At 34.6% G+C, this 14,976-nt stretch overlaps 1 protein-coding gene and 1 long non-coding RNA gene across 5 annotated transcripts; both read left to right on the top strand.

Annotated features, from left to right (window-relative positions):
* The first annotated feature begins 6,488 nt into the window (after positions 1–6,488).
* On the top strand, positions 6,489–8,133 carry LOC149908133 (uncharacterized). Its single transcript, XR_016456855.1, has 3 exons — positions 6,489–6,834; positions 7,256–7,421; positions 7,906–8,133. It is a non-coding gene; the product is annotated as an uncharacterized LOC149908133 (long non-coding RNA).
* A 1,741-nt stretch (positions 8,134–9,874) lies between these two features.
* LOC149908132 (uncharacterized) lies at positions 9,875–13,986 on the top strand. 4 transcript variants are annotated; one of them, XM_090103281.1, is made up of 4 exons: positions 9,875–9,908; positions 10,309–10,452; positions 11,316–11,492; positions 12,257–13,986. In XM_090103281.1, the coding sequence occupies exons 2-4, from the start codon at positions 10,388–10,390 to the stop codon at positions 13,203–13,205; spliced, it is 1,191 nt and encodes a 396-aa protein (XP_089959407.1). In that variant the 5' UTR covers positions 9,875–9,908; positions 10,309–10,387; the 3' UTR covers positions 13,206–13,986. The 4 variants fall into 4 exon arrangements, with proteins under 4 accessions (XP_089959407.1, XP_089959405.1, XP_089959404.1 ...); XM_090103279.1 differs by having other exon boundaries at positions 9,888–10,066; XM_090103278.1 differs by having other exon boundaries at positions 9,888–10,066; positions 10,287–10,452.
* Positions 13,987–14,976: the final 990 nt, after the last annotated feature.

Raw genomic sequence — 14,976 nt, 5'->3', positions numbered from 1 at the left:
CAAATCTATTTGTAAAATATGTACACAATATGTACATTCTTTCTTGTCAAAGTGACAAAAATATATAGTAATACTAGCGGTCCGCCCCGGCTTCGCCCGTGGTACATATGAAAAATAGATGTTGGCCGATTCTCAGACTTACCCGATATGCACAGAAAATTTCATGAGAATCGGTCCACCCGTTTCGGAGGAGTATGCAGACTAACATTGTGACACGAGAATCTATACTAATATTATAAAGAGGAAAAGTTTGTAAGTATGTATGTATGTATGTATGTATGTATGTATGGTTTTCACGCAAAAACTACTGGACCGATTTCAAAAATTCTTTCACCATTAGAAAGCTGCATCTTTACTGAGCAACATAGGCTATATTGCATTTTTAAAAAAATTAGAGATCCTTACCAAAAATGCAATAATGTAACCCAAGGTGTAAAAAAATCCTCAATAAAACTTCTGTCATCGCGTGCGCTGCGGAATCTATTGAAGATAGAACAAAAAAATGTTCTACGGTATTATAGAATGGATCAATATCTACAAGAAAGTCTGCGATACCATATGTCCATCTTCAGTAGTTATGTTACTACAACAACTTTTTTACGTTTTCAAAGTAAAATGAAGTGCCGACAGTAATCAAACCATGTAATCCATACACATATATTAATCCTTATCCCATTAAATGATGTTTTATTATAGACTGTTTCAATACCAGCAAAATACTTTTTAAATGAAAAGAATTGGATATTCCATTCAAAAGATATAACGAATTTTTAAAAGTGTCAATCTACAGAAAATAGTAGGTATACTGTTCGAGCAGGCCGTAGTGCGGGGGTCACGGAGGAATTCTACCAATATGCGTCTTGACGGAAGACAGTGGGGTTTTGGTCGGTAGGAATCCGACATAACCCACGGCCCCTCCCCCGGAGGCCGTGGGTATCTATGAAAGATTTCCCCACTAAAACAAAAAAAAAAAGGCCGTAGTGCGGGACGGGGTAAAGGTGATTTTCATGTGATTAAAAATTAAACCTATAGTCCGACCTATAGTAGACTTTTCACTGTAACGATATCGCTATCTATGCGGGTGAAACCGCAGGGCATTGCTAGTTTTATATATAAGATGATTGTGTAAAATAATGGTTTGTTTTTTTTATTTATTTGATATCTCAGAATATATCCTTTTGTGTTCATAATTGTTATTCAATAAAATATAATTTTGTCTATATTTCTAAAGCTGTAAACAAACATGGAAATATACACTAAGGCCCTGTTCAAACTTGCTGATAGAGTTACTGATAGCTTAACACTTGTCTTATATTTTAATGCATTGTCATTTTAACTGACAGATAAGCTATACAGAACATTTTCAGAAGTTGTGAACAAATGTAACTTAATTCATTTAATGCGTGCTTAAAAGCAATACGATTAATATATGTAATAGATACAATTATAATGTATAGATTTATATAGAATTTTATAGCTGAGTTCGTTCAGCGGTCGGCGGTCGAAGTGCATGTTGTATGAGAAAGAAATAAAATATTACATGAATTATAATGTTTTATTTTAAGATTTTCGGTTGTAAGTACATTTTTTATGTTATTTTTTTTAATTACACGTAATTTTGGAATTATTTTGTGTTTTTTTTGTTACCCTTTCTTGTTTTTTCTACGACTTGCATTTAAAAGCTGTTCAAATAGCTCACCATCGAGAATAGCTAGAACTTGTGTGGATTTTCATGTACATATAATCATTAATATCGAAGATAGTCCTAAAAGGTTTATCTAATATTATAATCAAAGCACTGTTATGTACAGTACTCCCAAACTGATAATTTATTTATTTTATTTATTTATTTATTTATTTGCATACAATTCGGATATCGCAGATCCATATTTTGTTAGTAAAATAAAAAAAAACCTAAGTATTAGTGTTAATAATTATGTCTAAAAAACTAAAAACTAAGTCCTAATAACTAATAACTAAGTCCACCATAGGACACTCTACGCATAGACAAGTCGCTTTGATGCAACAAGTGTACGCACAAAGTGTCCCATGATGGGCGCACTTACATCCTCCGCGATGGTCCTTATTATACTGTTGGAACTGCCCCGCACTCTCCTTAAAAGAGAAGCTGTTTGTTTGCGAATGACGGCCCAGAAATCCGATGTGTGTGCTTGAGCAAACATCCCGGAGGCGCTGCAGAAGCGTGGCAGTTTCAACAGCATTCGGAAGGCATTGTTATACAGGACACGAAGAGTATTTAGCGATCGATCCGCATAGCTGGCCCATAGACTGCTCGTGTAGAGATTCTGACAGAACGCCTTAAAAAGCATTATTTTTACGTCCTTACTACAACGAGCAAATCTACGAGCCAACATATTGGCTCTAACCGCCAACGCTCGTCGCTCCCGCTCAATGTCCACATTGTCTCGGAGGTCATCGGTAAGCATATGCCCAAGGTATTTAAATTGTTTAACTCTTTCAATATCTACACCATTAAGAGCTATGGTGGAAGTACATTTAGGATACTTACCGGTGTCCCCAAAAACAACATATTTACATTTATTTACATTGTATTTCAGACCATGTGCCTCAACGTATTTCTCACAAACCTTTAATAATTCCGACACAGCAGACGCAGTCAGAGCCAGCAACACCATATCATCGGCATAACTGATATTATTAACGCAGACACCTCCAATGCTGCAACCGACATGCGTACTGTTGAGCCCGACAATAAGGTCATTGATATACAAATTAAATAGCTTGGGAGACGAAAGTCCGCCTTGCCTAACACCACACTCAAGCCCATACACTTCGGAGTATGAGTTAGACCATCTAACAACATTTTGTTGGTTAGCATACCAGAATTTAAATATATTTAAAATGCCTACCGGTATACCCTTGTCCCTCAACTTCCCCCACAAGACGTCATACGACACAAGATCAAATGCCCTGGATAGGTCGAGGAAACAAGCATACACAGGAGTCCTACGCTTGTTGTAGTATTGAACAGTGTGCTTTAGACTCAAAATAGCGCTTTCAGTGGAGAGTCCGGGTCTAAAGCCGAACTGAGCGTCATGGAGGTTTAAAAAGCCATTAAGACTAGCATCAAGCACACTGTCCAGCACCTTGGCTAGAATCGTTGCGAGCGATATGGGGCGATAATTTCCCTTATCGGAGATGTCACCCGTCTTATTTTTAATCACAGGCACGACTACAGTTTTCATGAGAGCCGCGGGAAGATAGGCGTGGCTAATACATAAGGTGTAGAACATGGAAAGTATTCTCGGCAAATGACACCCCCCATACTTTAAATGTTCAACACTGAGCCCGTCATGTCCCGGAGATTTACCTCTACTCATGTTCTTTATGATAGATGCAACCTGCTTAGAAGAGACATGAAGCAGAAGCTCATCCCCACCCCTGCCGGGCTCCTCGTAAACCGCGGCTGAGGGCCCCAAAGGTGACCGCACTTTAAAGTGTTCTCTAAACATATTTGCTATATCTTCAGGTTGATTACGCCCCTCTACACTCACCGGCAAACTTGGCTTAATATCAAGTTTAGAAGTGGACTTCCAAAATTGAACAAAATTTTTTGAAGCCTGCTGTTCAGCTATAATGTCCATTTTAATTTGGTCTTGGTTATTCTGACACCATTTAAGTCGACTTTTAAAAATTTTTCGAGTAAAAGACATTTGATTATAAACAGGGCCAGAATTCGGACGCTGATGAGATACCCACAACTTGAAACCAAGTTTCGCCTCCCGGTGAGCTTCTCTCACATACCTATTCCACCCACATAATTTATTTCGTCTATCTTTTTTAGGGTGCCTTGCCTCGCAAGACAATACCGCCGCATCAGATAGACTCTGTACAATTTTACTATAGAGTCGATCTAAAACAATTCTATGCTCAGCCAAGGAACACGACCCTCCACTGCAACTGAACAGCTCTTGGGGGAGATCAATTTCTTTTAAACGGTCGTCACATATCTCGCGATAAGATAATGCGCATAGAAAAATTCGTCACTGTTCGGCAACTCATATTCCCCGAGCCTCCGAAGACGATATGTATATAGAGTGGTTAAATGTATTTTCTTCATGCATAGTTTATTAGAATTATGAGTTTTATTGTGATTTTATGGTAAAAGAGATAAGTAACGAAATTTGTTTCGATAATTCAATGTAAGTTAATAGCGAGGATAAGCCACACGATTGCGAATATATATTTGTTGTGTTGATCTACTTGGAAAAGTCTATACCTAGAACTATTAAAGTGTCTTACTGAAACTGGCGTTATGATGGATGTATGGAAGGTTAAAATAAGACAAAGTTTATATGTATTTAAAAAAATGATTTTCAAACACTATAGTTTACATTTAAATTGTGAAATCTAATCATTAAAATCTCAGTCAAAAGGATTTACAGAATCAGGGATTATCTCTATTTCTGATATCGTAGAATGATCAGAACTTTCATTATGCTCTTATTAATTTTCACTTTCCCCACTGCTATCTGCTACCTGTGTAAATAATCATATTACCGGAAAATTCAACTTTGAAACAAAACTAAGAAGAGTATGTAACAGCAGCTCTATATAATTCCATACAAAGATAATACGTGCGGTCACCACCAATATATAAAGACGACTGACGGATTTTTGAATTTTTTGACTGACAGGCTACCGTCACCTATCGCCCGAATTGTTTTCGATTGTGTATGACTCTGAATTGACTCTTATTTCTTTCGAACAAGGATGCAAGTGCATTGTTAAGGGCACTTACGGTTACGATTCAATGATTCGGGGTGATTCTGGTGTTTCTGGAAATACGATAATTAGCGATTATTAATACGATTATTAATTTTGGAGTACTGTACACAGTTATGCCTAGTCACGAGACAGCAATATTGAACTAACCAAAGATTTGAAATTAAAAAAGTAAAAGTAGCCTATTCAGAGCATTATGAAAAACAACACTATGTATTTAGTATCTACGTACCTACATATCCTATCTGTACTAAATTTCATCAGATACTTTTGTGTGGAAAGAAATGCTGAATCATCATTATTATACTAATTAACATCTAATTAGCGATCCTCTTTAGCTTCGCCCGTGGAACATAATAATATGTGAAACGACCTATAGCATTCAGGGATTACATACATATATCTAACGATGAAAGAATGTTTGTAATCGGCCCAGTAGTTCCTGAGATTTACGCGTGCATACAAACAAACTTGAGCTTGCTCGGGGCAGTAATGCTTAGATCAATAAAACTAAACTACACCCAGGTAATACAACCGAAATAGTTCTTTTACATTTTTATTATTGAAATTTATACCCCGTGTTTTATATTTATGGAACAATTCCCGTGTGATTTACTAGGCAGCTTATAAAGCGAATGAATCGTGGCCAAGACGATTCATCACAGGATTAACTATTTCAGATAATATTTTATTGTCCACGGCCTGCGGGCTTTGATTGGAAAATAATTTGTGTTACAATATTGGGAATACTTGATTTTATATATCAGTAAAGATCAGTAATTGAATGTATTGCATGTTTGAATTTTTAAATTTTAATGTTTCAACCTTGTTTCAACAATTTCATGCTAAATTGTATTTCAATTTGCAACTTGAGTATATTATTTTAATTTTGACAATATCTAACTACCTACTTATTGATAAAAGGGTGGTAGAAGTTTATAAAAACAAAAGTGGTTATAGGTTACCTACAAATTATGAAAGAAACTTTATTTTCCTTTCAATTTTTATCATAATATAGTTTTAGCTCTGATTATTATTAAATAAGTTTATTACAAGAACTTCGCCTCTATCTTCCCTTTAAAATTTATCCCATAAGCCATTAACAGTTAAAATACAGGCTATTCCGGAGTAATGAGTACTATAATTCTTCTTATCTTCATCTATTTATCGCACTCAATTTACGTGGAATTTTGCGAGCAGTTTTCAGGAACCCTAAAGATATATAGAAACAATAAACATGATTAGGTACTTATTTTATTTGCAATTCTTTGTTGTGCGGTTTGTACTTAGCTGATGGCTAATCTGTTGTCAAAACGACTTTCACGTAGATAAACTCAAATAAATATAATTGTTCCAAAAGGTAATCTATCCATACTTCACTACATAGTATAAAACAAAGTCGCTTTCTCTGTCCCTATGTCCCTATGTCCCTTTGTATGCTTAAATCTTTGAAACCACGCAACGGATTTTGATGCGGTTTTTTTAATAGATAGAGTGATTCAAGAGGAAGATTTATATGTATAATAACATCCATTAAATAGTGGAGAAGTACTATTATTTTTGAGGTTTCTAATGTGATGTCGTAAATAATTACATTTTTTCCGCTTACATTGCAAACGCAGGCTGAACCCTACGAGTTTTATCAAAATAATGTACTAAATATTGTACACATTGAAAAGGTCTACAGAAAAGTCCGTGATGGTCGTAGACAGAGAAACCAATAGACAAATTGATATCTTATGTCGCATTCACACAAGAAAAAGAGCAACTTATGCCGGTGTTGTGTAAAGAAATGAGAGAGAACGATAAAATTTTTTGTTTCACCCAGCGTGCCACTTTTTTCAAGAAAAGAAACCTACTTTGCTAAACAAAGTTTGACAGCTAACTATCGTCTTCCCTAAAAATATAGTTTTTACATGTTATAAGTTAGAAGTAATTCATTGTGTTTGGTTTTGCATAATTTAAACTTACCGTTAATACCTTATAAAATAATACCATGGTGCGGTGTAGTGTTAAAGGGTGTAAAAGTGATAGTGGAACGAAAATGCCTGGATTGTCTTTTCACTCGTAAGTATACAACTCTTTATCAGTTAATAGGCCTTCATGATACTTTAGCGTGTTAATATATTGTGTATCACGTGCTGTTGACTTGAATACATTGTTTAAAAACCACAAAAATAACAATTATAAATTTTAACCTAAAAAATTTTGTGTTGCCAACTTTTCTACAAATTGTTACCCACTATTATGGGAAATCTTAATATATATAAATCTCGTGTCACAATGTTTGTCCTCAATGGACTCCTAAACCACTTAACCGATTATAATAAAATTCGCACACCATGTGCAGTTCGATCCAACTTGAGAGATAGGATAGTTAAAAACATGTAGGTACCACGGGTGAAGCCGGGGCGGACCGCTAGTAATAATATATATTCTGCAGTGTGTATTTAATTAAATATCTGAAATATTCAATGGCTTTTTCCAGTTTTCCTGGACCGGATAATTTACGAAAAATTTGGATTGTAGCTACAGGACGAACAGCTTGGAAACCAAAACCGTCATCAAAAATTTGCAGCAACCATTTTGAGAAAAAAATGTTGATCTAAAAGAAAAAACTTACAATGCTATATCCTTATGCTGTACCTATTCTGGTAAATATTTAGTGGCATATTAATCTTATCAATTAAAGTCTCAACTTTTATATTATGTTTTATGTTTTTAAAATTTAATCACCTGTAGAAAAACATTATTTTGTGCATTTTATTACTTTTATAGACATTTTATTATTATATTATTTTATTATATATATATTATTTTACATTTATAGACAAATGTTAACTAACGAAATTTTTTTGAACTTCCGTCCTTATTGCACATTAAAAAAAATGTTTAAATAATTGTCGGTAAAATATTTCACTTTTTGGAGCCCTTCATATAAATATACTTAACAAGATCACGCCATTAAAGTTTAAAAAAATGTTAATACTTTGTTTATAATATTTTTTTCAAGTTAAGTAACTTGAACAAAAAACTAGAAATTTCTAGTGTTTTGTTAACTTGAAAAAATTTTTTCTTAGAAATTTCTAGTTTTTTGTTAACTTTTTGTTAAGTACATATAACACGCATTGATTATAGGAAGATGCATAAGGCCACCCAGTAAGGACTTGTACCCAGTAACGATTGCGACATCGCGCACACCTGCGGTTCCAGAAAGTATTACGGCAATCACCACCACCGCAACGCTGCCCCGCCGAAGTCAATGGACGCTCTTGGTTCCAACATTGAACCGGAGGGACGTAGTTAATTAAGTTAGAGATAATTTAAATGTAATTTTTTTATTACAATAAATTATTATTAAGTAAATTTCGTTTTTTTTGCGCCTTCGCGGGTTGGTCAATATAATTAAAGTGTGTATCTGTTAATTTACGAAAATAAACATTATTTTATTTATTTTATTTTATAAAAATAATAAACAATCGAGTTTTCATCTGCATTATCATTACATACACATTTTCATATGGGATTATGATAATGATATATGTACATATTATATAATACATAGGTATGTGTAAATACATAATATGTATTACCCATCTAAAAGTAATATGTTTATTATATACTAGCTGCGCTCCGCGGTTTCACCCGCGTGTCTCCACTCCTGTTGGTCTTAGTGTTACGGTACAATATAGCCTTCCTCGATCAATGGGCTATCTAACACTGAAAGAATTTTTCAAATCGGAATCAAAGTAGTTCCTGCGAATATCCCTTCCCTACTCACCTTCACCCCGTCCCGTACTACGCCTCCTCATTGAATTATACAGTATACCTACTATTTTCTGTAAATTGACACTTTTAAAAATTCGTTATATCTTTTGAATGGAATATCGCGGACTTTCTTGTAGATATTGATCCATTCTATAATACCGTAGAACATTTTTTTGTTCTATCTTCAATAGATTCCGCAGCGCACGCGATGACAGAATTTTTATTAAGGATACATTATTGCATTTTTGGTAAGGATCTCTAATTTTTTTGAAAATGCAATATAGCCTATGTTGCTCAGTGAAGATGCAGCTTTCTAATGGTGAAAGAATTTTTGAAATCGGTCCAGTAGTTTATGCGTGAAAACCATACATACATACATAATTACAAACCTTTCCTCTTTATAATATTAAGTATAGAAATGTAAGTATGTATCTACATAATATCATTATGTGGATATCTCATTATTATCCACTTATGTGAATAATGATATTGAGAGATTTGTATCTTACAAATTGTGGGGTAAATTTTCCCTCATACGGTAACCCTAAATATTGTGACGTAATCTTTTCTATCCCTTTCTGCGACACGCATTGCCGGTGTCTATTGGATTCTCCGTCTACGGTGATGGTAGAGATAAACTACGATAACATGGTGCGCCCCTCCAAATTACTGTTTCAATGTGTGTAGTGACATCCTTACGAAGGAGTTTGTATGTAGTTGTACGTATTCGTCTTTAGTACAGATTTAAAAATTGCAGGACGTAGCGTTTGCGGCGGTACCGGCCGGCCGCCATTGCACACGTGCGAAGCCGGGGCGGGTCGCTAGTATATTATAAATGCGAAAGTAACTCTGTCTGTCTGTCTGTTACTCAATCACGCCTTAACCTGTGCCTTAACCCACTGAGCCCCAAGCGGCCCGATCGGTCCCAGACACAATAGATTTTCTATAACTGTGAGTGCTCGATTGTGCGAAGCGTTGCTGTAGTTGAAACATTCAACCTCGCATTCAACGTTAAGCATTATGCTGCATAATGCGCTCTAGTGCTGTAATTGGAAAACAGGGATTTTTATTTTTATTTTATTTTCTAAATTTAAGAAATCGATTTGGTCAAAATCATGATGTGACGCATGAGCAGACAGCAGAGCTTTAAAAATATATCGATTTTGATATCTGAAAATAAATATAGAAAATAAATATATCACGGGAAAAAATATCGCCAATTAGTATCAAAATATCGATATTTTTTCAGAAAAATATCGATATTTTGATATATCGATATTTTTTACCCATCCCTACTTCACAGTGACATTTTTAATGACAAATGACAATGTCATGTCATCGCGTGACTCAAGTCGCTTCGTGAAATTATTTAGGTTCTGTTTTGATTTTGTTGCCGGTTGCATTCGTTGTTTGATTCGTGTTATTTTTCTTTGGTGTTTGTAATATATTATAAAGAATAATGGCAGGAAAGAGAAAACGTGTACAAAATTTATCTGTCATCATATTTTTTTTAAGCCTTTGATCTTTCACGGTAAATTCGCGTTCGCCCTAGCAAACTTCGGTTATTTTATAATTCTATATCTTCAATTGCTTCTAAATCTTTGTATCGTCGTCGCTATCCATTTCTTATACGTTAAATAGGATAAATAACTGTCACTTAAACGTTAGGGGGTCGAATATTCACACCCCTTATGGGCTACCTAACGATATAAGTGACACTTATCCGTCGGTGAAAGCAAATTTTATGTTAGGTATCCCCTAAAACTGACTTAGGTGACACTTAAATACGGGTTGTTGGTGAAAACGGTCATGAATAGCTACTTGTAAAATTTGTGTATAAAGTTTTTTGAATATGAATGAACAAAGTGCATTTATTATTAATGAAGAAAGTCACGAAAAAATAGTGAAAGAAAATGAGTGAGTACTCTATATACATACATTTTATTATTATCACAAATGCAGTATTAATTTTGAATTGAAAATATAATAGGTGCTGCTAAAGATAACCTAAATTTTTGATAATAAAATGAGCGATATTAAAAGTAGCCCTCTTTTAAACACACACATGCGTATAGTTTAAATTCTCAATTTAGATTCTCAATATATAGACTAGCGGCCAGCCCCGGCTTCGCCCGTGGTACATATGAAAAATAGATGTTGGCCGATTCTCAGACTTACCCGATATGCACAGAAAATTTCATGAGAATCGGTCCACCCGTTTCGGAGGAGTATGCAGACTAACATTGTGACATGAGAATTTTATATTTAAGATAAATAAATTCATTCTTCATCTACACTAATATTATAAAGAGGAAAAATTTGTTTGTTTGATTGTAATGAATAGGCTCATAAACTACTTGACTGATTTTAATGAAATTTGGCACAGACAATCTTTAGACCCCGAGAAAGAACATAGGCTACTTTTTATTGCAAAATATGTACCACGGGCGAAGCCGGGCGGACCGCTAGTTATGTATATAACAGAAACCATCAAACCAAGCACGTGTACTATTCAGTACCTTTGCTTTTGGTGTATCTAAGATAATGCACATGAATTCCGCGCAGAGAAAGTTTAAATGATATTATCTATACTAATATTATAAAGTTGAAGATTTTGTTTGTTTGAACGCGCTAATCTCGGGAACTACTGCAACTGATAATCACTTCTTAATATTGTTATTTTTTTATACCTAAATGAATATTGTTTTGGTGTGTCATTACACTATTTATACCTAATTATTTATACCTATTATTTATACCTAGATATTTTTGTTTTATAGAGAAGAAAAGCGTAAAGAGCGAAAAAGAGAAAAAACTAATGCACGTCAAAGGGCATATTATTATCGTCAGAAAAATTTGAAGAAAAATGAAGAAATAATAAAAACAGTACCAAAATCAAATGCTGAACGTCAAAGGAAATTTCGTCAACATAAAGCAGAAAAATCTTACATGGATACGTAAGTTGATTTAATAATAATATTTTTAATTTATTTATTTAAAAACAAATCTTATAATATAATATATTATATAAATCTCGTGTCACAATATTTGTCCTCAATGGACTCCTAAACCACTTAACCGATTATTATAATAAAACAATGCTGACGTCACTCTTTTTAAAAATAGCCTTGGGGCCTTTCTTCCGTCATATATTAATGTACTTCCAGAGCTGAAAGATTCCCGCTGAAATCGTTGTATGAATTTGATAGGCTTTGAAAATATTGTAATGTAGGTACTTATTTTTGAATAAATTTATAAAACTAAATACACGTTTTTTATGTCGATAAAACCCTATTTTTAATTTAATCGGTTTTATTTATTCGGATTTGGATGCCATAAATATCGATTAATTTTGTTTTAAAAGATTTTTTACTAAGTCATTAAAGATAAAAGACTGTATGATCTTTGAGTTGTAATTCGTTAATAATAAATCATTAGTCAGCTACTAAACCACTTTGTCAGAGTTTAAAATATTTCAGCAAGAACGCTCGAAGTTTGATATACAGTGAGGTTTTTTATATTTTCGACACCTAATAATAATTAATTTGTAGCGCCCTTTACGCATCATCAACTCCCATTCCCCTTAAAGCATAATTTCGGCTCAGTGAACAAACCAATAATCTTGTAACATGTTTATTGTAAAGTGTATAGGTATACTCTGTACATATTACATATTATTATAACTTTGTAACTTATCACAAATAAATCGTTTAAATTTCAGGTCTACAGAGGAGTTTGTAGAATATTGCAGGAAGCGACATCCATCATCAACGTGGAATTACTTTCTAAAATCCAGCGACCAACAGTCTGCTAAGTGCAAGATATGTTCTCGAGTTATAAAAACCACCGGATCATCCACGAGTGGGTTACATGCACATTTGCGGTCGAGACATAAGATCAAATTGGAATTTGCTAAAATATGTTCTGGAGAGGCCTCGTCACGAGTCCAGAGTGAAGAACATACGACTCTAGATACAAATTTAGTAATAGTTAAGCAAGAACCAATTACTGCCGAGATCTCGTTTGAAGGTGGAAAGGCCTCGTCACAAGTCCAGAGTGAAGAACATACGACTCTAGATACAAATTTAGTAATAGTTAAGCAAGAACCAATTACTGCCGAGATCTCATTTGAAGGTGGAAAGGCCTCGTCACGAGTCCAGAGTGAAGAACATACGACTATAGATACAAATTTAGTAATAGTTAAGCAAGAACCAATTACTGCCGAGATCTCGTTTGAAGGTGGAAAGGCCTCGTCACGAGTCCAGAGTGAAGAACATACGACTATAGATACAAATTTAGTAATAGTTAAGCAAGAACCAATTACTGCCGAGATCTCGTTTGAAGGTGGAAAGGCCTGGTCACGTGTCCAGAGTGAAGAACATACAACTATAGATACAAATTTAGTAATAGTTAAGCAAGAACCAATTACTGACGAGATCTCGTTTGAAGGTGGAAAGGCCTCGTCACGAGTCCAGAGTGAAGAATATACAACTATAGATACAAATTTAGTAATAGTTAAGCAAGAACCAATTACTGCCGAGATCTTGTTTGAAGGTGGAAAGGCCTCGTCACGAGTCCAGAGTGAAGAACATACGACTCTAGATACAAATTTAGTAATAGTTAAGCAAGAACCAATTACTGCCGAGATCTCGTTTGAAGGTGAAGTATAAAACGATGAATCTATTGATGATAGCCTATTGCAAAGAAAATAAAACAAGAAGATGATCATTCTGAATCTGAATCAATGAAGTTACTTATTGCAAGAATGGCAGCGCTGGATGGAATTTCTTTGAGCAATTTTTGTACGTCGTTGGATTTGCGTTGCCTTTTTGCTAATGTAGGATTTGAGCTGCCAACTTCAGTTGCAGAAGTTATAAACATATTGACCGCAAAAGGTGAAGGCAAAATGCAAATGCAAATATGACAATTGATTAATTACAAATTTTGTTTAAGTTTTCAACAGTATCAGACGTCATGCAGGACACGTGACCTGATCGAAAAAGCGTAAGACGGATGGATATCAAACATGCTCAACGTTAATAATCATGTTTTCACTTCTGCCGGCACTCCCGGAGTGCAACCCGTCTTTTTTTTAATCTGAATAGGCGTGTTTTAAAATACGCTTAAAGTGCCTAAAGTCATTTTTTTTGTAGTCATTGTTGGACTATATAACAAAGATGAGAGTTTAAAATGTACAATTTCCCTATTTATTTCCTGATCTTGTTAAAATAAAGGCCTGAATTAAATATTCATGCATTCGTGCATTGTTGTATGTAGGTATATTGGAAACACAGATTGGAAATCAATAATAGTCTAGGGCCTCTCAAATAATATAGGGCTATTATATTCAAGAGGCTGCATTTATTGCAAGATATTTTTGGCTCTTGCTGAAAATTGGAATAGTGCTTGTAAGCCAAATAAAACATATTCTGCTTTTGCCATTAACGATATCAATAAGATTATTTATTTCATCTAAAAATTCCAAATTTTTAGTCGTGTACATAATATAGGCAGTAGCATTTTTAGGGTTCCGTAGCCAAAATGGCAAAAACGGAACCCTTATAGTTTCGTCATGTCCGTCTGTCCGTCTGTCCGTCTGTCCGTCTGTCACAGCCGATTTACTCGGAAACTATAAGTACTACAGTGATGAAATTTGATGGGAATATGTGTTGTATGAACCGCTACAAAAATATGACACTAAATAGTAAAAAAAAGAATTGGGGGTGGGGCCCCCCATACATGTAACTGAGGGATGAAATTTTTTTTTTCGATGTACATACCCGTGTGGGGTATCAATGGAAAGGTCTTTTAAAATGATATAAAGTTTTCTAAAAAACATTTTTCTTAAAGTGAACGGTTTTTGAGATATCAGCTCTCAAAGTCGTAAAAAGTATGTCCCCCCCCTCTATTTTTATAACTACGGGGTATAAAATTCTAAAAAAAATAGAGGTGATGCATGCTAATTAACTCTTTCAACGATTTTTGGTTTGATCAAAGTATCTCTTATAGTTTTTGAGATAGGTTGATTTAACTGTAATTTATTATATTTGCTGCTACGGAACCCTTTGTGCGCGAGCCCGACTCGCACTTGGCCGGTTTTATTATACCACTTCTTAGACAAGGTGTTTCGATGTTACCTGTAGCACAGATAATAATATAATACCAACGACGTAATCTATACTTCTATACTAATATCACAGTATTACAATATCTATACAGTACGGAAGCGAATGTACTTGTGCAGAGAAACGGAGGGGAACTGGCGGGGGGTCGGGCGACGCGGGCTTAGGCAAACACCTTAGGTTAGTTTGCCTTACCTAGCGCGAAAGAACGACGCAGTCGTATTTTTTGTGTAATAATTTTATTATACATAGGTACTTACATATTCTATTATGGCGCGCACAAAATGTTTAGTTTACGGATGTAAATCTATATTGAAAT

The sequence above is a fragment of the Colias eurytheme genome, chromosome 6 (assembly GCF_061535395.1).
Source record: "Colias eurytheme isolate Ceu_HAF_F1 chromosome 6, ilColEury1 Martin Lab GWU primary, whole genome shotgun sequence".
Lineage (NCBI taxonomy): Eukaryota > Metazoa > Arthropoda > Insecta > Lepidoptera > Pieridae > Colias > Colias eurytheme.
This window is presented reverse-complemented; position numbering and strand designations above follow the sequence as displayed.

Excerpts from the sequence above, each read along its gene's own strand:
- LOC149908132 (XM_090103281.1), top strand. The coding sequence starts at position 10,388 with ATGAATGAACAAAGTGCATTTATTATTAATGAAGAAAGTCACGAAAAA. Across the intron at positions 10,453-11,315 it reads AAAATAGTGAAAGAAAATGA|AGAAGAAAAGCGTAAAGAGC; the intron begins GTGAGTACTCTA and ends TTTGTTTTATAG. Across the intron at positions 11,493-12,256 it reads GAAAAATCTTACATGGATAC|GTCTACAGAGGAGTTTGTAG; the intron begins GTAAGTTGATTT and ends TTTAAATTTCAG.